This window comes from Typopeltis vanoorti, chromosome 15 (assembly GCF_054136105.1).
Source record: "Typopeltis vanoorti isolate ZY-2024b chromosome 15, IOZ_Tvanoo_1.0, whole genome shotgun sequence".
Lineage (NCBI taxonomy): Eukaryota > Metazoa > Arthropoda > Arachnida > Uropygi > Thelyphonidae > Typopeltis > Typopeltis vanoorti.
Genome location: NC_143563.1, coordinates 49,306,311 through 49,331,223, shown reverse-complemented (window position 1 = coordinate 49,331,223; position 24,913 = coordinate 49,306,311). Strand labels below are relative to the sequence as shown.

Below are 24,913 nucleotides of genomic sequence, written 5' to 3'. Positions count from 1 at the left end.
TATAGCACTACCAGAACGACAGGTGGAATGATCGTAACTTCTTCGCCTCATTTCCTTCGTTTGATTGTTATTTCCGGTCACATGAGCCAAACAAATGTGCAGAAAGAAGCACCAAAATAATTATCTTCGGTATGAGAACATTAATTTCTCTCTCCACCTTAAATTCCTTTCCCTTATCTAAGCCTTTGTTCTACGACAGGAGATCAGTGTCCTTGTCATATGTTGTCATCAGACTGGAGGTAATGCTGTTTTATTGTTTTGCTTTTAAAAAGTTATAGATTGTGTAAATCATTCCGATACTTCGTGCGTGTTTTAAATTACTATTTAAATTTTAAAACATGAGTGGGGGTAGAAAGCGACTTAGTGGTAGTGAATATAAGAACAGAGAAAAGAAAAGGAAGCGAAAGTTAACGAAGTACTATCAAAGACAAGAAAACTGGAAAGTTTTGTTTTGCGTCGGTATCAGCTAATAGCAATTGTGATTTGGAAAAAGAACAAGAAGTGGTTGAGGAGACGGAAATTGAATCTGTTTCAAATAACGTGCCTACAACAAATTCCAACAATTTGGCAGCACAGGTCATAGTGAGTAATGACCCAGCTGAGTGGATTCTAAATGACTTAACACTAGAGTATATCGCAGCTAACGGGTTTCCACAAAATTTAGACAGTGATCTTTCTAAATCACAAAGAGCTTATCCTGACAAAGTAAGACATGTTTCTAAGAAACTCAATGAGGGGAATCTGATTAATGGCAAAAAAATATAATAAGAGATTTTCTTGTTTACTCTCCTAGTACCGGAAAGATCTTCTGTGCACCTTGTCGCATTTTTGGTGGAGGGGAAGTTGACGATAGTCACTTTGTTAGTGGATTTAATGGCTGCAAAAAATGCAGAAGCACGAGTGAGTCATCACGAGAAAGCAACTAGTCATATGAACTCTCTGATGGCTCTGAAACAAAGAGCAAATTTTGCAGGGAGAATTGACTTACAAATAACTCAGCAATTGGAAGAAGAAATTAAGTACGGGAAGGCGGTGTTAAAACGAGTAGTTGTAGTTGTAAAAAAACATTGACCAGTAGGGGATTTGCTATGAGGGGAAAGGGTGACATTTTCGGTTCTTTGCATAATGGAAATGTAATGATCTGTCTAGAATTAATTTGTGAATTTGATCCCTTTTTTTGCTGAACACATTGCCAAAAGTGGGAAAATCTTTCCTTTGCTACGTATGAGGAATTTATTAAAATAATGAGAGAGAAGGTAATCAAATTTATTGTGGAAGAACTTAAAATAGCTAAGTACTATTCCATAAGTGTTGACTCAATACCACACTTGTCTCATGTTGATCAGCTGTCCTTCATTGTACGATATATGAAAGAACATGAAACTCCTGTGGAGCGTTTCATTCCTAACATAAGTCACAAATCTGAAGAGTTACAAGAAGCAGTTTTGACTTCACTGAACGAGCTTGGAATTGATGTAGCAAATTGCATAGGGCAAGCATATGATAATGCTAGTAACATGTCAGGCAAATACACAGGACTGCAAGCAAGAATTCTTGAAATAAATCCATTGGCAGAATTCACATTGTGCGCTAAACATTCTCTCTCTCTAATTAGTACTTGCGCTGCCGAACTCTGTCCTTACTCTTCCGCATTTTTTGATGTCCTTCAGAAACTGTATGTATTTTTCACATCTTCAACGCATCGGTGGAGTGTTGTAAGAAAGCACCTGGAAACTTCGGCAAAAGTAATCAAACGTCCTTCGCCTGCTGGTGATGATGCCTGTCGGAGTCTTTGTGAAGGGTGGAAGGAAATAATTTCCACTTTTTCCGAAATTGAAAATGACACCACCCAGAAGAAAGTTACGCGATGTGAAGCAAGTGGGATTCTACGGCAACTTCAGTCACTGGAGGTTGGGATCACGACCTACCTGTGGGGTAATATTCTCGCAACAAACAATGCCACAAGCAAGAAATTACAAAGTGTAAACGTTAATTTAGGAACTGTGTGTGAACTGTACGGGTTCCTCGAAGAATATTTCAAAGAACTACATTTACTCTATGAATCCTATGAAGAACAGGGCAAGAAACTTAGTGGAGTTGACTTGTATGAGGAAGAGAAAAAGAGTAAGGAAAAGCACACCAGCTTTTTTTTTTTTTTTTGACGACAGCGCAGATGAAAGTAACGAAAATGAAAATGAGGACAATCCATCAGACAGTTTCAAAACTGATACTTATGACACAAATTTTGCACAGTCTATCATTCGCAATGAATCGAAGAAAAGTGTCCTATGAAAACCTCTCAAAGGAGTTCCGGTTTTTCACAACAATGTATGTAATATGTGAAAAGGACACTTTTTGACTAATATTGAACCTGAATTTGTAAACTAATGTCTGCACTTCAGAGCCCACCTGAAATCAATTGTCCTAGAAATAAATACATTCCTACAACTTTCACAGAAAATTCAACAGGAAGCCTTACAGTGTACATATATCCCAATCTGGGCACTGCTGTTGCGATTTTTCTCTGTAAGATGGCAACAAATTGCTCAGCTGAGCAATCGTTTTCCGCCCTCAAAAGGTTGAAGGACTACCATAGAACAAGTATGATAGAAGAAAACCTCAGCAACTTTGCAGTTCTACAAATTGAGAGCGATATTACAAGGGGGCACTGGACTACGAGGACGTGATAAATACCTTCGCCGAGCGATCTGTAAGACGTAGAATATTCTAGGATATTTTGGGTGAGTCATACTATATAAATATATATTTATTTATATTAAGAATTTACGATATAAATAGGTTATGCATGTAAATCAACATGTTCATTAAATATTAGGGGCGACACTTTCTGTGGGCCTAGGGGTGGGATATACCTAAATATGCCACCGTGAGCCTGTTACTGAGGGGAATAACGCTGATTTTTTTGATCCTTTGGATCACTCATTGTTGGGTGATCTGGGAGAATCTCACGGGTTTTTGAAGATGAAACCCGGCACTTATGACGGGGAAACCGGTCTGGTCAGTGACCCTTCCCATGATACATAGCATTATACATGTCCTCAAGTAGATGTTCTTTGCATTATGGGATACTAAGGCAAGTGATGTGACGCTTTCTCACCTTTGCTACGAGTTGCCCCAGTCCTGAAGATACTTCAGGCGCGAACCTTGTTTGCATACACTTGGATAAAGGATTAAACTAAATATATAATTTATAGTCTAACCAAGTGGGGGGAAAAACTTCCAACAGCAGTTAGATTGTTTTACGATCCATCTCTCTCTAATGCACTTTGCTCACTTTCACACAAGTGTTCAGTCCCCACAGCCTGTATCTTTTGTAAATACTTCTATATTTATCTTTGTCAGCCTGGTTGACTGAGCTTTACTTCCAAAACCCAATGAGTTCCGGGAGTCACCATACCGCATCCAAAATGATGACACTTGTGAATAACAAGTAATTCACAAGTGTAATTGGGACCTGGCGCCTGCCACTTTCCCCCTAGCCTGATATTATTATAAAGAAAAATTAATTGCAATATTTGAAAAAAAAAAATTAAATGAAATATTTTATGTTGAATTTTTTGTTATAGGTTTTGTTGTAGTGGAACTCCTTTTTTTTTGGGGGGGGGGGGGGGTCGTAAATTTTACCGCCAGGGACCTACAGCAGGCTTAATCCGCAACTGACTGGCATCAATATTTCTCTCACCGTCTTACAAATCTGTGTAACACATGCAACAACTGCCCAGCACGCTCTCACAATTTAACTCCAAACCCATGGAACAAATTTCTCCTCTTCTTTGTTTATCACTTCCACTACTGCCCTCCGGAACACAGTACATCCCACAACTTCTCAAGTTAAATGTGAACAAGTTCCTTATTGCCCACGAACCTCTCGTGGGTATAGTCTTCATAAAAAAAAAATTATAATAATAATAAAATTCGCAGAATACCTGGCCCAAGACTAATAATGATTTTAATTGGTTTGAAATATAATAAAATTTGTTATTAAATATTATTAATAAATATATCGTTACCGTAGTGCTGCTTTTATCCCTATTTTTTTATAACTTATTTCATTATCTTGTTTTCATACATAGTGTTTATTTTGTTATATTTTATCAATGTTGCTGTTTTTAGTGTTTAATTTGTTATTTTTTCCCTCAGCACTGTCGTTTTTAGTGATTAGTTATATTTTATCGATATTGTTGTTATACTAAAACAAGTGCCTGTTATAGATGTTAGCGGATTTATTTATTTTATCTATATTTTGTTTTAATTGTGTAGGTGTTTTATATGTTTAATGCATCGTTAAGCATGTTTTTCATGTACTCTCTAAGTAATGTCGTCATTACCATATGACTGAAGGTTTTGCCTTACGCACTTCTGTTATTGTCATACTTTTGATGTTTAGTTAAGTGACTGTAGCTTTAGTAGCTGAAGAGTGGTTATATTAGGTAACATTTCGTTAGGCAAGAAAGTGAAATTTAGAATTAATTGAAAAGTTAAAGATATGGGAGCACTTCTCAGTTTATGTACTGTCGGACAGGTATGTACGTTTGTTTATTTCGCTTTTTTTTTTTTTTTTTTGCCTTACCTAGTTCGAATTGTAATAATTAGGTATTTGAGACAGAAAAGTAATTTAATTACATTGACAAAATAAAATAGGGTTTCAGTTAGTTATTTTATTGTAACAAATTCTCTACGTAGTATATCGCCAAAAATTACTAAAGAAAAATCCGAAATTTAGATTTAAAGGGTTTGTTTGTTAGAGATATTTGAAATCAGCTGTTATGCTTGATTCTTATTCTGGCGTAACTAGAATCTTACATATTTCTTTCACTTCAGAAGTTAACTCATTTACAGTTATTTATTTTTCTTGCTACGCTTAGCCGTAGCTTAGTAGTGAAAACGAGCGGAATAAATTGTACATTGGGAGATTGTAACTGCTGCCATATGCAATACGGTGTACATCGAAATGCCGAGATTTAAGTTTTAATGATGTAAAATAGCATTTCACTCTCGCTGTTAAGTTATTGTTTCTGACTGGTTCATCTCAATATGAATTATGTTTGATTTCAGGTGATAAATAGAGAGGAGAATGATTTTCCATACAGCTTTCCAATTTATGATGTATAACCTATGGACTCGTGAAGTCTGTCAGTGTGGGAAGATAGTGGAGATAACGAGTTAATAATAATAATAATAATAATATTATTATTATTATTATTCCTGATACCTCCAATGTAACCTTTTATGATTTTTTTATTATTACTACATGATGAGTCTTAAGAACACATGCGATTTACAGGCACCGAAATACTGTTGGTGGCAGGCGATAGATGGCATAGTGTGATGATGTAATTGTGTAGCTTGCCTTACACAGTGAGTCAGACTCCTTGGAAGTGTCATAATAAATAAATCAGCACCCTACAACAAACAATATGAAACATAAATATAATTAGAACAATATCGGCACACATACCTAAAAACACACTGGAACAAATATTACAATAATACCACACTCGTATAAAAGAAAAGAACAAAAATGTTAGTAAAATTCATTTATTATTATTATTATTATCCCATGGAGTCAAAGACTCATCTAGGAGGTCCTTTTATCATACACACAGCTTATCATACAGTGCCTTAAATACATCATATTCTCTGCAGACTACACTCTTATGCAAGACATTCCAATCATTCACAACTCTGCATGCAAAAACCTGCTTCTCACTCCCCTGCTCACATCCTCCTTATACTGCTTCCAGGGATGACCTCTGGTTTTCCTCTGATGCTTTCTGTAGAACCTCTAACATTGATCCTAACTCCTTACTAACTTGTAGGTCTCTTTCATATCTCCCCCCTTCCTCCTATTCACTAGATTCTATAAATTGCATCTTCTCAACCTCTCCTCATATTCAACACCAGAGGTCAGAAACTACCTTAGTCAGTCACCTCTTGATCTTTTCCAACATCTCTTCGTCCTTTTGAAAACCAGGTGACCCATATCTGTGCACAGTTGTCCAGGTGTGGCCTAATCAAAGTCTTATACACTGGAAAAAGAATCTCTCTACTTGTACAAGTCAGTGTCCTCATCATTCCCAGAAATCTTTGTGTTGTCCTCATAATTTTGGCAATGCATCCCCTAAATTTTGGATCCTTATCCACAATCACCCGAAGATCTCTTATTTCCTCCACCTCTGACAATATATCTCCACCAAGCATAAATTCTACATCCCATCTTTGTTTCCCAAATTTTAAAACCCTACATTTTCCATCATTGAACTTGCATCTTCATTCCCATTCACTCATTTATTCGAGTCTTCTTGTAAAGCCACAACATCTCTGCTCTTCATAGTTCATCCCAACTTTGCATCATCTGCAAACAACTGAATATCTCCATCCAAATCCTCACCAATATCATTAGCATACAATTATAAAAGTGAATACAGAGAGAAAATGACTAAGCTTTAAAAAAAAAGAAGAAGAAAGAATCTGAATACAGCTAATCTAGTACCAAGAATGGCCACAAATGGTAGTAACAAGAACCATATATGTATATATAAAATATATGTATATATAACCAGTAATACCAGCTCAAAAAACTTGATGTATAATGTCCTTATGCACAAAATTCGCTGATCATTTGTCTACAACATAAAAAAAAAAAAAGAGCACCTTAAGGAATATAAGGACTCGCAACCAATTACTTTCAATGGCAATCACTTGATATGCCACATGTTCACATCTTTGCTATCTGAGGAAGTAAGTAGTTGTTGGATACTAACTTAAAGTACTAATTAGAATGCATCTGATTTGCTGTGCAAAGAAGATTAAATGTTTGATTTTCCTAGTTCAACAAGAGGATTGGGCTGCCTCGTAATTATTCCACTGAAAAAGTGCTATCAGGAATTTTCAAAAAAATCTAATATTATCCAACAGTTGTGAAACCTAGTGAGTAGAAGAAAAAAAGATGACATGATAAAAACCATATATGGTAAAGATAAGATATATTTTTACCTGAATGAAATTTTTTTTTTTTAATGATGATCTCACACAGGAGAGGTTGTCTAACCTATGCTACTTAATTCAGTAGTGTGTAGAAATTAAAGAGAAAGAAGACAGTTGTTAATGTTTGCTTTGAAGACTTTTAGATCTCGGAAATTCACAAGAGAGCGTGTTTTAAAGGACAGCATTAAAGAGAATTAGCAAAGAGCAAATTCTAATGTTCATATTTACAAATTTAGGGACACAAAACACACATGTTGAAAAGGTTATTTTACTAATTATTAAAAAATACAACTTGATGCTTCGACCCCTGTATTGAGGTTATCATCAGAAGGATACATGCATCAAGGGAGCCAAGCTACATGCTCTAGCCCTGTATACTGGTAAATTAAATCTACGTTATCAATTAATCTTTTTCCTAGCTTTACCTCTAGTGATAATTAAAAAAATAAATAAATAAAATAATAAAAAAAATAAAATATAATAAAAAGTAAAAAAAATTAATAATTAATAAATAAACAACTACAATAAACTCTGCTCAAGTCCTCATGTACTAATATTCTACTGGATTTGTGCAGTTCCAATTGTTATACTATGATTTCCTTCATTTATTATCGAATTTAAAAAAAAACATAAAAAAAAAAAAACACTTCACCAAAGTTGTCTTCTTGTAGTGGGATTTTTCTTCAGCTTGTTCTGGTTGTTATACAGGTTGCAAATGGGTCCTTCACATTCTTGGAATGGTTAGGCCATCATTTTTTGTTCAGATTTGGGTTATCTTTGAGCATTTCAACTGCTTCCTTAAATTTCCTCTCGAACCAGGTTTTGGTGCGGTGTAGGGCCTTGGTATTTTTCTAATCAATTCCGTGGCATGTTTGGAGTGAGTGATCAGAAAGGCCAGTTTTTATAAAATGGAGGTATTTAATGTGTCGTTTGTGTTTGTCTTTCCTAATTGGGATGGTTTGCCCTGTTTCCCCGTCAAGTTGTATATTATTACTAATTAGTAAAATAATCTTTTCAACACGTGTATTTTGTGTCTCTAAATTTGTAAATACGAATGCTGATCACCGTGTAACATTAAAAGAAAGAAATTTCTAATGTTATCCAACAGTTGTGAAACCTAGTGAATAGAAGAAAAAAGATGACATGATAAAAAAACCATATATGGTAAGGGTGGGATATATTTTTACTTGAAATGTGTGTAATCTGCGGAAATATGTGTAAAAAAAAAAAAATTATCTTCAGACCTCCATTGAAGTCAGACACCATGGGAGATCTCTCTGTCATTGGACAGCTCAACATACATTGCCTATACATTTCCATTTTCTGCAGTCCCCACACACTCATGCATTCTAATCATTCACCACTCTCCATGCAAAAAAAAAAAAAAAAACCTGCTTCTAATTCTTTTGCTCACACAACTTCTAGGGATGACCTCTGGTTCTCCCACCATTCTGTGAAAAACTTCTTCGTTGTTAATTTAATAAAAACATTTTACAAATTTATATGTCTATCATACAGAGGATGATACTCAATTTCTCTGCAAAAAAAACCTGCTTCTAATTCTTTTGCTCACACAACTTCTAGGGATGACCTCTGGTTCTCCCACCATTCTGTGAAAAACTTCTTCGTTGTTAATTTAATAAAAACATTTTACAAATTTATATGTCTATCATACAGAGGATGATACTCAATTTCTCTGCAAAGGGGAAATCCATGGCTATATCTTGATCTCTAACCTTATCACCCTAAATATGGAATAGCCACTTACATTAAGAACACCAGCTATACTGTATACTAACCAAACTCCAGTGCAGACAACTTTAGTATCACTTTGGCCGTCTTTAGATTAACTATCACAAATGTATATAAACATCCCAGTGCTATCTGACATAATCCTGTTCTTCCATACCAAAATGATGACTTTAATGGAGTCAAGCTGATTAACTGGATGGAAACTCAGAACCTATAATTAATTTTTGATGCTAAAGACAACCTAAGCTTCCATTCATTTCGATTGAAAAGAAAGTACAATCCATATCTTTGCTCTACCACCGTTAATGACGTTCACAGCCCTATTAATGGAAAAGTACTTGATGGATTTGCAAACAGCCAATATTGGCCTTTCAACTATGCAATATAAACATGTATTCCTATTACCAAGTGTATTGCAACACATAGATGGAATTTCTGTAAATCTGATTGGAGATCCTTAGCTAATCAAGTCGACTCCAATTTGTAGTGGTTCAGGCCCACTGCTAGCAACTATGAAGATTCATTGACGTTGTGGGAGCTGCCAAGAAGACACTTCCAAGAGATTATCGAATAGAATACATGGATGGAATGTTGAATGGGAAAGATTTCAAGAATTACAGGACTCAAAAGCTTCTGAATTGTTGCACTGTCTTGACAGCTAGGAAAGGCAAATGGATCAAGGCCTTAAATAAAACCAGCTTCACACATTATAGCACTTAGGCCTGGTCTTTAATAAGAAGACTTGATTCCAATACTAGAGCCTCAAAAAAGCATTACTTTAATTACTACATTACAGTAATTGCAAACATTGCAAAATATATTGTCTCCCTAACAATTTATCCCTGTGACAGATGCCTACAGGAGAGAAGAAGGTAAGGCTGAAATCTAAGAGTAATATACTCTATAGTTTATACCCTCTTTTACAAGCTTTCACATTCTAGAAATTGTGCAGCATTGAATCTGAAAACTGGGGAAGCAGCTGACCTGGATGTTATCTATCCAGAATTCATGAAGAACTGTGGTCCAAATGCCATTAAATGATTGACTAATATGTATGATGACATCTTAGAGAAATGAACATTGCCAATGCTCTTTAAGAGGTCAAAAATAATAGCTATTTTAAAACCTGGGAAAGACCTATCTCTTGTTACAAGCTGTTGATCCACTGCTTTGTTAACCATCTGTCTGAAACAACTTGAAACGTTGCAGTACAATACTGTTTCATCTACTACAAGATATCTATGTAGTAAACTGGATTTTTCCTTAACAGAAGTTGCTATAATAAGGCTTGCCTTGGCCACCTATACTGAAATGGCAAAAACAGTTGGGTTTTGCCATTCTTTCAGCAGCTTATGACACTGGCAAAAGGGTTTGATCCTAAAATTTTTAGGGGTCATTTCCTCTCTTTCAAGATGCTAATCTTTTAAACTATATCCCATTAGTTGGATTCAGGTATATTTTAATGACTACAACAGTAAATTTGACAACCTAAAGAGCAGTTTTCCACTGGATCTGTGCTAGCTCTTACTTTTCGGCCTCTATACCTATGACATCCATATCAGTCTCATGAAAACTTATGAAGTTGACATTGCGATTGCAACACCTCCTTCAAAGTTGCAGTAACATAGGATTTATCAAAATTTGAGAACTACTCTGAACAGCAGTGCTTAAAACCAAATCTGCAGAAAACTAAATTCACTGTTTTCTATTTATATACCAGTCAATCACACTATGCTCCTGAAGTTTATTTTATTATTATTGTACGGTATCTCCATAGTCTGGAGACCATTGTGAGAGACGCAAACTATTATACACACAAATCTTATCACACCTCTCCTTAAACTCATTCACTGTCAGGGCATTCAACTAATTCTGGCAATCCATTCCACTCATTCACCACTCCATGCAAAAAATCTGGTCTGCACACCTCCTAGCCACACTGTTATACAACTTCCTTGGATGGCTATAGTTCTGTGACTACTTGTCATGTATTGAAAAATTTTTTATGCATAAATTTTATGAAATCCCTTTAATATGCAGTCATCCCTTGACTTACATCCTCTCGAAGATACGCCCGTGATCTCATAAGGGAAAAAATAACATTTTCAACTAGACCTTCGAAAAAGACACGTAAAATAAAAATAAAAATAAAATAAAATATGTAAAATAAAAAGGTTTACAACAATGCTAACTGTAAACAGAGGAATTGTCTTCAACAATTCCTCTGTTGATTTTGTGTTTGAGAAATAGGTTATTTGTGTATTTATCGTTAAATATTTTGCAATATTTTGTGCAACATGGCCCCTATATGCCCAATCAAAAAACCTAGTGAAGAATTCTTGTAGATAAACTTATATATTGATTATACATGATATTTATTATATAATTAATACATTATATTAATGTTTTCAGGAAATGACAACGTATACTAAAATATTAATTAAAAAACTTTAATCAGTACCTTCCAATATTTCAGCAATGTTACATTGCTATCTTCTGGGAACATAAAACTATAATATATGCACACAGGCACTAACAATGAGCAAATGAGACTGAAGAAGGCAACTGGTGTTGGTCCTAAAGGTGCCCCCTAGTGGGCTCAATTGGGTTGTGTTGGCTGTTGAGCTGATGTTCTTAGGATGCATGCTTTCCAAATTTGGGGCAGTTTCATGCACCCAAATTTGTTGAGGTTTGGGAAGTTTTTTTTAGAGCTGAGGCTGATTCCAGGAATAATCTTTCATATTTATATTTGCTACAGCACACTGAAGTGGTGTTCTTCCAACGTATTCTGTGGTGGGTATCTAGTGCATGGTCTGCAAGTCCTGAGTGGCTGTATCGGTGAAACCAGATGTAGTCTTTGTGTTCAGATATCCTGATATTAGCTGTCTTGCCTGTTTGGCCGTAGTTGGACAGTTTACAGCTGCAAGGGACCTAGTATACTCCTGGTAGGTCTAGGGGATTAGGCTGGTCTTTGGAGCAGATAAGGGATGCCAATTTCTTATACGGTTTGTAACAGGTAGTCAGATCATATTTTTTTAGGATTTTTGTTAGCTTTTCAGATGTGCCTCGGATATAAGGAATGGTGATAGATTTAGTGTAATCTCTGTTATGAAAGGGGGAAGGGTTGTGGTTAACTGGTTTTAATATTTTTTGGATTTTTGGGGGTTATAGCCATTGGCTAAGAACATGTTAAGGATATGGTTAAGTTCAGTGGTGAGGGCACATTGTTATCTGAACAGATTAATTTAGTCCTGTTATATAGGGTTTTTATAATTTCATATTGTTGTGGGGGGGGGTGATTGCTGGTGAATGTATCTACCTCTATGGGTTGGTTTTCTGTAAACAGAGAAAGCCAGGGATCCATCAGGCTGTGCGTGTAATCAGAGTGTCTAGGAAAGGCAGACTGTTGTTGTTTTCCTTTTCCAAGATGAACTGGATTCTGAGGTGGTGATTGTTTAAGTGTGTTAAGAATTTGTATCTAAATATCTAAGCTATATGGCCAAATAGCGAGCACATCCATGTAGTGTAGCCAAACAGTGGGTTTTGTGGGGCTGAGTTTAAGCCTTTTTCTTCAAAAGTCTCCATAAAGAAGTTTCCCAGGGGTGGAGAGAGTGATGAACCCATGGCTGTCCCCTTTATCTGTTTATAGAATTTTCTTTGCCAAACAAAATAGCCTAAGTTCATGGTGAACTGAAATAGGGCTGAGATATCGGGAATAAATTTGGTTTGGATGAGATCTAAGGTGTCATTGAGTGAGACGTTTGTGAAAAAGAGGAGACATCAGAACTGACCATTGTGTCGGAGTGAGAGGTTTTCTATACTGGCTTTAAAGTGGGCTCTGAGTTTTTTGTGTGTGATGATGTGTTGCCAGTATAATGTGTGAACACTTTTTGGCTAATTTGTATGTAGGGGAATCAATGTTTCTCCCACAGAATGAGGTTAAAGAGCTGTTTCATAGCCTGGATAAGAATTTAGCAGTAGGGACAGATGGAATATCAGTACATATGTTAAAGGAATGGTCAGCCAAATTGGCTAGCCTTTTGACGTGTTAATTTAAGTCTTGGCCTCAGGAAATATTATTAAAATGGAATGAATGTATGATAGTTCCATTGTACAAGGGTGGTGCAAAATGCAATGTATCTAACTATTGATGTTTTCAGTATCTGGTGACGATTTTAGAAAAGTTGGTATGAATTTGTGTACAGAAATAGGTTGACAGAGAAGTCATACTTTGCAAAGGATATCATGGGTTTGCTAAAGGGTGGTCATTTTAACAGTTTGTTCATATTTTAGAATAATGTCGTTGGATAATGGGAATGATTACACTATGATACTGTTGGATTTTTCTAAGACATTTGATAAGATACTACATGGGCTGTTGTATAATCTAGAAAATATGGGTTTGGAATATAAGTCTGCATATGGCTAACCACAACCCAGGCGATCACTTCATGATCACTCTCACCAACTGGAGGAAAGTGTGAAACTCCACTCACAATTATATTCTCTGACGATATGATCAGATCTAAAACTCTCGATCCTGGAGGAAGTAGGGGAGACAAGAGATCTGGGGTTGATGATTGATAGAAACCTGAAGTTTAGGGGACATATTGCAAAGGTGGTGAAGGTAACACAGAGGATTGCTGCTATTATGAGAAGGACACTGACCTGCAGAGATAAGAGGGTTATCATTCCGTTGTATAAGTCTCTGATCAGACCACACTTGGACTATTGTTCTCAGATTTGGTCCCCAGGATTTGAAGGGGATAAATTAATTGTGGGAAGGATACAAAGACGGATGACAAAGATGGTTTCAGGACTGTACAAGGATAGTTATGAGGATCGGCTGAGAGAATGTGGACTGCAGAGTTTGGTGGATAGAAGAAGGAGAGGTGATATGATTGAGACTTTTAAACTGTTGAGAGGTGGTTACAGGGTTGACACTGGGGAGTTCTTTCGCTTGGTTGATCAGCGGGAAGGAGTGATGACAAGAGGCCATCCCTGGAAGTTACGAAAGGAAACTGTGAGCAAGAGGGTAAGGAGTGGTTTCTTTGTGTGGAGGGTGGTTGAGCCGTGGAATGCATTGCCTGATGGAGTGGTGGGAGCGAGAACGGTCAGTGGGTTTAAGGAGTGGTATGATAAACTTTGTGTTTCTCAGGGGGGGACTTCCCCTCGATGAGTCTTGACAGACTTTATGTCTTAGAAAGGACCTCCCTCGATGAGTCTTTTGACTCCTTGGAGGCCTGAATAATAATAATAATAATAATAATATACTGTCAATTAAAAATTTCCCATAATAATTACCCTTCCTTTGCTCACTAATCCAAGTTGTTTATACATTTGTTCATCACCACCCTCCACATTCCCTAGCCTATAGTAACATCCAACTAAATATGTCTTCCTGTCAACCTCCACTTTACATCACACTGCCTTATAACCATGGCCACTATTTCCATCTTTCATGTCTACTTTATGTGGATATAATTCCCGTGCTACTATCAGCAACACTCTCCCTTCCTGTCTTTTTTATTCTCGCAAAAAATACTTCCATTTCTATTCCCATTAGGATATAATCTTCATTCAGCCATGTTTTACTTAATCCAACGATTTTGGGGCAAATAAACTTAATCAGTAAAACTATTTCATCTTCCTTATTTCTGGCATTTGTAAACAAATACAGCAGTTCATTTTTAAGTCTATAACCAGTTCTATCCAAACCACTTGTTGGTTGTGATTTCCCCACCACACCTGTCCTTCCCCAATCACCTTTATCACCACTTACTACATATATCTGCTCAGTCTCAACTTCCCCACCCACATCACAGTATACTCCATATACACATTCACTGCTGCTTTCAACATCCACTCTTCCTATGCAATGTCTCCCTGTCCACCTGGGCCCTCCCCATTTCCTTGTTCCTCCTCCATTTCCATTCTCTCACACTACCATCATTTCCACTGCCAAGCAGTCCTGTCTCTTCATACCACACTCCTGCCCTTTCACTTCATTTCTTACTTTCAATCTCTTACATGCAGCACACACACTGTACTTCCATTTAGCAATACTTTCTCCAGTACACTTACCCTGAAGCCATTTAAGTGTACCTCATCATCTTCTCTCAAACACATGCCATTTATCCACAAACTGTATTCCCTTCTATTCACACAGCTCTGCTAGCATACCATTCATGATTCCAGCTCTCCATCTAAATTCATCATTGTCATATCCTGACAGCACCTGACAGCCTTTCCCACCACACTTTTCACTCTTCTCAATAACCTCCTGATATTCGCCCTTACATACTCATGTCAACTTAAAATCATTTGTCTCTACGACCACCACTAGTACTCTTGCTCATTTCCTCCTCATGTCCAACATCTGAATTATCCTGTTCATTCTCCCTCCTAGATTGCAGACCTTATGGATTCTCTCATTATATAATTCTCTAACTATGGAATCTCTATATATTACTATCCTAGAGTTACTCGTAACCTCTTTTACTCTTTTTTTCTTTCATTCTGTTGTTTTTCAGACTTTCATTAGTTTCCATTAAATGTCTCATATCACTCTGCATATTCCTCTTTTCAATTTACAACTGTTTCACCAAATCTTGCAGTCTGACAATTCACTCCTATAGCCTCGCAACCTCTAATTCGCACTGTATTAGAGTTTCCTTTCAGTTTCCTCATTCATACTTTCTTTCGCTCCGTTATCACTAACTTTCTCTTCTACATTCTTGCATTCATTTACTACCTCAGTTTCACTAGCTTTCGTTTCATTTCTGTTTCTTTCATTTACACCATTTTTTATCTTTTCAGTCTGTGCATTCATTGCCTCATGGTCTAATAATATATCACACTTCCTACAAATCTATACCTTCCCTCATCTCCCATCCATTCTCTCCACAAACATGTCCCTTACACTCTGCCATGCATACATATTATGCTCACAACATCGACTAAATTTCGAAAAGTATTTCATTAATGCCACTTGCTTTTCACAGCATTCACCTAGTTGCACCAGTTGACGCCTACGTGGTTCACCTCATGAATACCGCCATTGCGTTCTGTTTAATAACTAATAAATCTAACAATTTAATAAATCATGCCAAAAATCATGCAGACACACTTCATTCTCAAAAAAAAAACACTAAAATTCAAGAAATATTGCTGATTATTACTCAGAATTCACTTATCTTTTCTGGAACTCCTTACCAACACTACACACCTTGTAGTTTGTTGCTGTTTTCCATGTTCCTACTTATTTTCATAGTTCTTTTTTTTTCTTTTTTTTTTTTTATTACTGACTTTCATGCCACATCTTCACTCTTCTCAAGTGAATAGCATTTATTCAATTTACTAGATTATTCAATTTAATTTAGTACCAAAGATTTGTACTGGATTATAACATCAGCATTGAGAGCTGAGTTGAATATTTTTGACTTTCCTGCATGTTCTGATCCATATATGAGGAAGTTAAATGTTACTTTCCTTTATAATGTGATCCATGCACTTGAATTGTGGTGCGGGCACAAGTCCTATACCACTACTTCATACTCCTACTCTGTAAATTTTCCCAACATTCTAACATGAAAGACCATATAAAAATTAATGTTGCTGCAGTTAAAAAAAAAATCTCACAAAATAGTGATTTCAATAAACATCAAACATGCAAGAAAAAATAGCAAAAAACAATAAACATGTATCCATTCAAGCACAAAACTCAACTTAAAAAACACTACCACACAAGAACTTGACCAACATCATGGGGCTTAATACTAACACTGACAATATGAATCATTCACTTTGACATCCAAACCTGATCTGTTATCCATCATTGAACCTTAATTGGCATTCTCTGATTACAGCTCATCTGAAAATCTCACTACATCATGTGCAATGCCTTCCTGTAAGAAGGGTGGAATATGTTCTTTTGTTCAGGTCTGATTTTCCATGCCGAAGGTTATCAGATCTGAAACTTTCTTTATACGATCTGCTTTGGCTCAAGATTTTTTACTTCCTTTTTTTGCTTTAATTTGCTGTCTTTAGTACTCTACTAATTCTGATGATTATATTGACCTCTTTGGTTATCTACCTCTGAAAGTTGATCACACTGTTTAATTACCCAAACAGTAAGATAAACTTTCTTGGAGATTCCAGTGTTGACAGTTTCTAACTCACTTTACAGATCTAACTGGAAGAGAAGCTGAATTGTTTGCTATCAGTAATCTAATGATCTCACACATTGTTAACCTACCTACCTACTAAATTCCAAATGGTCTATATTGTCCTCTCAACATCTTAGACCTCTTTTCAACCTGTTTTCTATTTAAAATACACAATTGATGTTAGCTCTCGCTCTCCCCTTGGCAACTCTGACTACAATCTTGTTCGTTTGTTTTCTTTTTCTACAAATTATCCTTCTCCCAGCCAATCGCAGCATCGTATCCTACAGCTATACAATGGTGTTAATTGGAATGATCCTTGGGATTTGTCTTTTCTATAGTTGGATTATTGCTTTCTCTCTCAATCCATGCAGCTGCTGTGAAATTATTCGTACCAGGATGAGCCCCTTTATTCTCCATTCCACTCATAATCCATAATCCTTATTGAAGCATTGATTTTATAACAAATGTGGCAAAGCAGTCCAATCTAAAAATGCAGCATACACTCGATGGCTCAAGCCAAAGATTCCAATCTGTAACAACTGCAAAAAAAAAATCATCAGTAGTTCTAAAGCATATATTGTAATCTCCGAATCCACTAAGTTTGCTTCTTGCTGAAAAGGTAGTTCAGTCTTCTTGTTCCTTGCGAAGGCTGTTAGGCAAAACGTCAGGATTAGAGATAGAGGTGGAAACAATTTTCACTTCTCCCTTCCCTCAAAGATAAAGTAGACCTCTTGGCATCATTCTTCTCCAATTCTTGTTTAGATAATCAAGTTTTCCTCTACTGTTCCCCAAACAATCCTCAGCATGCCTCTTGTTCTTTCAAGCAGAAAGGCATCAGAAAAATTTCAGTGGCTTGATATTAATAAATTCTCTAGCCCAGATGGTATCCACCAGTTGTACTAAGAGCATCCTGTATTGCCTTTACAAGTTGTTCCTGCTCATCTGACATACAGTATATCTCAACAGCATGAAAGCAGGCTTTTATTTTATTCTCAAAAGGGAGATAAGTCAGCCCTCAAACTATTGTTAGAGGCCCACACCTCATTACATTTGAAAGTGATGGAGGTCATCAACAACCAACTTCTTCACTACCTTAATACCTCTCAGTTTGTGATCACAAATGTGAATTTCATCATTTTCATACTACAGACCTTGCTAACCTTACTCACAAACCTTAGTACACAAACCATGGAAAGATTTGGAAAAGCCCATGTGGTTGCTCTTGATATTTCATAGTCATTTGATTACATAAAAAATAGATTACTTAATCCTATGAGTAGTTTGGTACTGCAGCTTTATTTACAAGAATCTTTGGCTTGAGCCATTGAGTGTATGCTGCATTTTTAGATTGGACTGCTTCGCCACATTTGTTATAAAATCAATGCTTCGATATGGATTATGAGTGGAATGGAGAATAAAGGGGCTCATCCTGGTATGAATAATTTCACAGCAGTTCATTTTAATATTATACATTCTCCAACTCTTTGTGAGTTGATTTTCAGCTTCCTCTCTAATCATAAATTGCATGATAGATAATTCCTTCTCATCTGATTTTTCCATTAATGCAAAAGTATGCTAATGTTATGTGTTTTTGCCTATGCTCTTTCTCCTATATATCAATAATTTCTCACTAATGTCCAATACTGTTTCTAGCTTCAGATTACTGAAGCTTTTAAGATCTTCTATGGCCATTGCCTTAAACACTCATCTTGTAAACATTCTCAGTTGGAGAAGATAATTTAGTGAATTTTAATGTTACTAAATCACAGTCCTGCTTTGTTTCCCATAAGAATGACCATGTCTCTCTCATTCTTTCCCATTGATGCCTTGTTTCTATATTATATCTTTTCTATAATGTACAGTCATCCCTCGACTTATGTCCGGGTTCCGTTCCATCCGACAGGACGTAAGTCAATACATTAAATCAACAGAGTTATAGGAGTTAGGGACTTAACCATAATAATTATACTGTCATTTTAATTTTTAAACCTTATTATAAAACTGTACCGTGTGTTACTGCCACTATAAAACAGGAGATGTTGAAAGTTTACCTTCCACTTGGTCAGAGTATAATAAATTTAGTTTAATCCTTTATCCAAGTGTGAGCAAACAAAGTTTGCGCCTGAAAGTATCTTCAGGACTGGGTTAAGGTGGTACACACCAGGGCAACTCGTTGCAAATGACCTGCAAATGCTTCTGCCTGATTTCTCGACTTGGGCCTGGCTCCCACTGAAGAGACCTCAATAAAGGTCGAAACCGGTCTGGGTAGTGGCCCTTCCCTTAATGCATAACAATAGACATATCCGCAAGGAGATGTGTTTTGCATTATAGGAGATACTAGGATAGGAGTGTTGGTTGCTTGCTCCACCTTTGCAACGAGTTGCCCTGGTGTGTACCACCTTAACCCAGTCCTGAAGATACTTTCAGGCGCAAACTTTGTTTGCTCACACTTGGATAAAGGATTAAACTAAATTTATTATATAAAACAGGAGAATAATCACCTAAATCTTCTTCTACAATCACATCTTCATTACCTTCCCTGTATGAATGATCAGGCTGTGACTCCTCTGGTGTAACTTTTTTTTTTTTTTTTTGATGAAAATATCCAATGTGCTTTGTTTATTCCAAATTCTTCTTTTCATCATAAATTTGTTCATAGCAAGCAAACACATCATGTACTTTTTCTATTATTAAGTAGCATTCAACATTGGGGTCCATGTCTTCAGCCATTTTGAGAACATCGCTAAGGATCAAAGTTATATAACTGGATAGTGTCTAATCATCCACTTCCTTTGTACCAATCCGTTACTTGGTGTGGCACGAATAAAGAACTGCAAAGAACATTTCTGCAAGACCCTTCACTGTAAATTATTTAACTGCCTCTTCCTTTTCTCGTTTTGCCTCTTCTACAACAGTTGTTCCTCCAGTTCGACCAATTCTTCGTTGGTCAACTCTTCAGGGGAACTTTCTATGAGTTGAATTATGTCGTCATCATTCACTTTGAGATTCAGATTGTTTGCTAGGCCCACTATTACAAACTTCCAAAATCACGCACAAATCTTTTTCCATATGCCACTCATACATTGAGAAGTCACTTCGTCCCAAGCCAGCATTATTTTTAATAGCATGATAAATATTGAATGTTTTCCAGAATTGCATGAGAGTCTGGTCATTTCCTTCAGTAGCAGAAATGGCTTGTGAAAAAGTTCTCCGTAGATAATAAGCCTAAAACACTGCAAGAACTTCCTGATCCATCAGTTGGATCAATGAAGTAGTCTTTGGAGGGAGAAACATGACCTCGAACTTGGTGAAGATCACTGCTATAAGAAGTATAAGACAGACAACCTGGAGCAGTATCTAGAACTAATAAAATTTTTAATTCTACATTTTCTTTCACACAATAGCTTTTTATTTCAGTCGCATAGCAGTTGATTAAGGCATCCTCAAACAATTTTTGAGTTGTCCACGACTTCTCATTGCTCCGATAATGAACTGGGAGTATGCTTCCTAATGTTTTTGAAGATTCGTGAATTCTCACTGTGCTATATCACACATGGTTTCAGTTTATATCCAGCCACATTACCCATAACAGAATCGTAATACAGGCATTAAGAGCTTTGAAACTAGGTATAGATTTTAGCTTTTTTGTGGATGAATGTCCACTTGGACATTTTATTCCAAAAGAAGGATGTCTCATCCATATTAAATATTTGCTGTGGCAAATAATTTTCCTCTGTAATAATTTTATCCAATTTTTCCACAAACTCCTTGGCAGCCTTCTCAGCACTTGCAGATTCACATACATTTTCACATTATGCAGCACAAAACGCTGCTTGAATCTCATGAACTAACCAGAAGAAGCGTTGAATTTGTAGTCATAATCGGGTCTTACTTTCTTCTTCTTCTTCAACATGTTGAAGAGACTTAGTGCCTTAGCAGTTATGATCATAGTGATAAGGGGGTATTTGCTTTTGGTTCATATCCTCTATCCATGATGCAAGTTGCTTTTCCATATCATGATAGGACCTTGTCATTGATTTAAGGGAAGTGGATCCTTTCACAGCCTCTACGATTTTATCCTTATTTTTCAAAATGGTTGTCACTATAGAATGAGACTATCCGAAGTCGTGCGATCATATCAACAGGCTTACCAGCTTCATGTTGCTTTATAACTTGCAACTTCATTTCAAGATCAGTTGCTCACCTCTTTTTCTGTGATTCTTCACTAGGTTTTTTGATTGTGCATGTAGGGGCCACTTTTCACAAAACATCGCGAAATTGTTAACAATTAATACACAAATAATCCATTTTTCGAACACAAAATCAACAGAGGAACTGTTGAAGACGTGCACTGCCGAGAGAGGTTGCTGCTGAAATTGCTGTTGCCACTGTGAATGGTTTACCTTATGCTCGCTTGCGTCTTGTTCGAAAGTATAGCGAAAATGTTATTTATTCCCTTATGGGATTGCGGATGTATCTTCGAAAGGACATAAGTCGAGGGATGACTGTATTTCCATGCATGTTGCTCCACTGAATTGACACCCACTGTTTTTCTGCTTTCCTCATGTACACGTACATGAGGAAATCATGTAGAAACATCGACAACTGCTGACCAAAATCCTTATGCAGTGCAGCTCCTGACTCGTCAAACCAGCTTCTTATCCTCTACCTTCATTCCATATACTTCTGTCGTTTGGTATAGTCTTCCCCATACCATTTTTCTCAATGTATAAAACCTCTCCTTCTTCAAGAAACACATTAATATATTGCTTTCTTCTCTCTGATCACTTGCCCACATGTAGCACTTTGTTATTGGTTACAGATCATCAGTTATTCTTAATCTCCTATGCAACATTATTAATTTTAAATGTTAAAATTTTTAGCTGTTCATCAAAAATATTTTATAGAACTGTATTAATTTTTATATTCATTATAAATATGCATGTCAGTGTGTGGTTATAATATATAAATTCTCCTGATGTTTATAATCTCTTAGCTGGCTTGTTGCTTCGGCAGTGCAGCTTGTAGTTTGTGTTGCACAGCATGCCCCTCGTGCAAAAACTCTACTTCTACAAGAATTATGTATGCATTGATGCTGCTTCTAACTACAATTGTAGCTTGTATTATGCTCTCTCCATCATTAGCAGCTCAGTTAGAAAAGGTAAGATAAGTTTGACATATCTAGGCTGATTTATCACTATTGAAATTTAATTAAAATATGTATATAAATTTAAATATAAACAATTATTTTAAATAACCTTTAAATTACCTTTAAGGTTTCTGGGATCACTTTTTCTAATACTATCACAAAAATAATACTCAATATCTTATTTTATGTTAGTGGAATCAAATCCTGCCGACTGCCGCACCATTTTGTTGGATCGTCCTACTTCCTTGTATTTGATCCACCATCTTGTTTTAACTTAGTTCTTAAACAAGCAAATAGTTGTTGGTTGATTACTAATTTTAATATAGAGAAATTTATATTTTTAGACTGCGCCACTCTATATCTAGATTAGTCTAATGAACTGTAGTGAAACCAGCCATCAACTATTTTTAAATCAATATTATTTCTTATGTAGGCCGAGTTTATCTCTATGTTTGAAGCTCCCGCAAGGTCCAATAATTTCATGAACTGTGCAGTAAACGAGATTCGGGCAAACACAATTTTAAAATCGTCAAAACAAAACATTTAATTCTGGGTTAAGTATTATACATATAAACTCAATTCTGAGAACAAGATAATATAAATGTCTTAGCATAACTGGTCACAACATCTTACAGATTCAGTCTATGGGCATTCTCCTATCAGACTTACAGCTTTCACAATATTAAATTAACTTCTAATAGAGTTCAATATCACAAAATCTCTTAGTAACAATTTTTACTATTATCACATAGTCAGCAAAGTCTCAATACATTAATGGTGGCAACAACTGCTTCATGAGTATACACTTTCATACTTCCTACTCTGACTGATTTCAGCAAAAAACGTTATAGTTAATGTGGGGAATAACAGGAGGAATCACACATGTATCTCAGCACTGAAGTAACATAAAATTGGACAGTTCTTACCGGGTAAATCCTTTGCTCATCAATTTCACTATGGGCACACTTTATAACTATATTTATTTAGCACACTATGGCAACACTAATTAGAATAAATCTTCCTATTGATAACTGAACCATTAATGGTCGCACTTTACACGTATAAACGTACTTGGATAAAGGAAAATGCTCATTCCTTCTTTAACACTATTCGACCAATTCAGCACTCTGTTAAAGTTCCATGAAACTAATGGAAAACGCAGTAGTTCTTTCACTTCTAGAATTATTCTCAGTTGCCTAATACTTTCCTGGTACTTTAATAGCTTAATTACAGCACTAAGGTTCTAGACACAGCAATCCTTTGCATTCACTTTGCTGCTACTCCCAGTATTCTCCTCATCTGCCTGTGCTGTACTAAATGCTCTTGTATCCCTGAATGGTCGGTCCTGATAAAGAAAAGAGGCCCCCCCCCCCCGGGTTTTCTCCACTCCTCGCTTATATACCTCCCTTCCTTTTTCCCGCCAAAAATGTTTCTCACACTCTTGCTTATGTCAATTCCTTCTCTCAGTTCAATACAATATTTCATGATCCAAGCACGCGCTAGCTATTTCTAGCCTGTCTCCATAATAACAAACAAAATAAAATAAAAACAAAAGTATTGCATAACATTATACCTTTACATACTGGTAGTGATAAATAAAAAGATTAAAATATTATAATTCACATAAGGCATATTAAACTTATATATACAATTCCTCATAATATTAAATTAGGAATAAACAAAATAAACAGTGATATTTCAATACAGAGTTCTATCATTGCCAACACATATTTTAAATTAATTAATAAAAATTTTAATAAATAAACCCAAGGCAATTATATGAACAACAATTTATAATCAGGAGATTAATATCAAATAATATTTACAAGTATAGCCATTGGTATGGTGGATTATGTTGGATTCTGAAAGGAATATTAATAATTTAATTTTCTCTTCATTCAGAATCCAACATTAGTAACCAAAATCATGTCATCCTCTCTTGCATAAAAAAATTAGACAAAATAATTAAGAGTGTGGCTTCTAGGTACAGATTAATTAGTGTTATTCAAATTAAGTGGATATTGAATCCAACCAAAGTCGAATAGAGAAACTACAAGAGTTTCATGCCGAATATATAGAAACTATAAAAGGTTTGGTGGATACAAGCATAAGCAAACCTTTCATGACAGAGCAACTCGTAATAAAGGTGGAGTAAGCTCCGATCACTGTCCTTAGTATACATGCGTAAGCAAACCAGCAAACCTTTCATGATTAGAAAACTTGTAGTAAAAGTGGACTAAGCTCTGATCACTGTCCTTGGTATTGTCATTAAGGACAGTAATTGGAGATTACTCCACCTTTACTACAAGTTGCCCTGTCATGAAAGGTTTGCTTACACTTGTATCCCCCAAACTTTTATAGTCTCCATATTCGGCATGAGACTCTTGTAGTTTCTCTATTTGGCTTTGAAATAATGTTGGATTCAATATCCACTTAATTTGAATAATTTTGCATTGTCGAAGTGAAGCCTTTCGATTTTCTCTTTCAATAATTTGGAATTATTCAGAATTTGTGCTGACCACTTCAAAGAACAATGACATTGCACAAAGTCATACTTCTTTCTGTGTGTGCATGCACACACCAGGAGAAATACTCCAAGGGACAACAAGGTTTTAGGAAGGGGAGCATAATGTGGCCTAATGCCTTATTATTAGGCATTAGGCCACATTTGGACTACTGTGCACAGATTTAGTCATCTGGTTTTCAAAAGGATGAAGAGATGTTGGAGAGGGTCCAGGGGTGATTGACCAAAATAGTTTTTGATCTCTGGAATGTTGAATGAAGAAAGGTTGCAACGATTTTAATATCAGGTTTAATACTGCTTTCTTTCATAATG

The 24,913-nt window shown here is 36.0% G+C and overlaps 1 protein-coding gene across 2 annotated transcripts in view; it reads left to right on the top strand.

The window, feature by feature from the left end:
• The first annotated feature begins 4,204 nt into the window (after window positions 1-4,204).
• Window positions 4,205-24,913, top strand: part of LOC150098748 (putative serine incorporator) — a 245,919-nt gene continuing 225,210 nt past the window's right edge. For both annotated transcript variants that reach the window (XM_090405622.1, XM_090405621.1), the window contains exons 1-2: window positions 4,205-4,543; window positions 21,925-22,089. In XM_090405622.1, coding sequence (XP_090261748.1) covers window positions 4,508-4,543; window positions 21,925-22,089 — 201 coding nt within the window. In that variant the 5' untranslated portion in view covers window positions 4,205-4,507. The remainder of the gene's footprint in view (window positions 4,544-21,924; window positions 22,090-24,913) is intronic.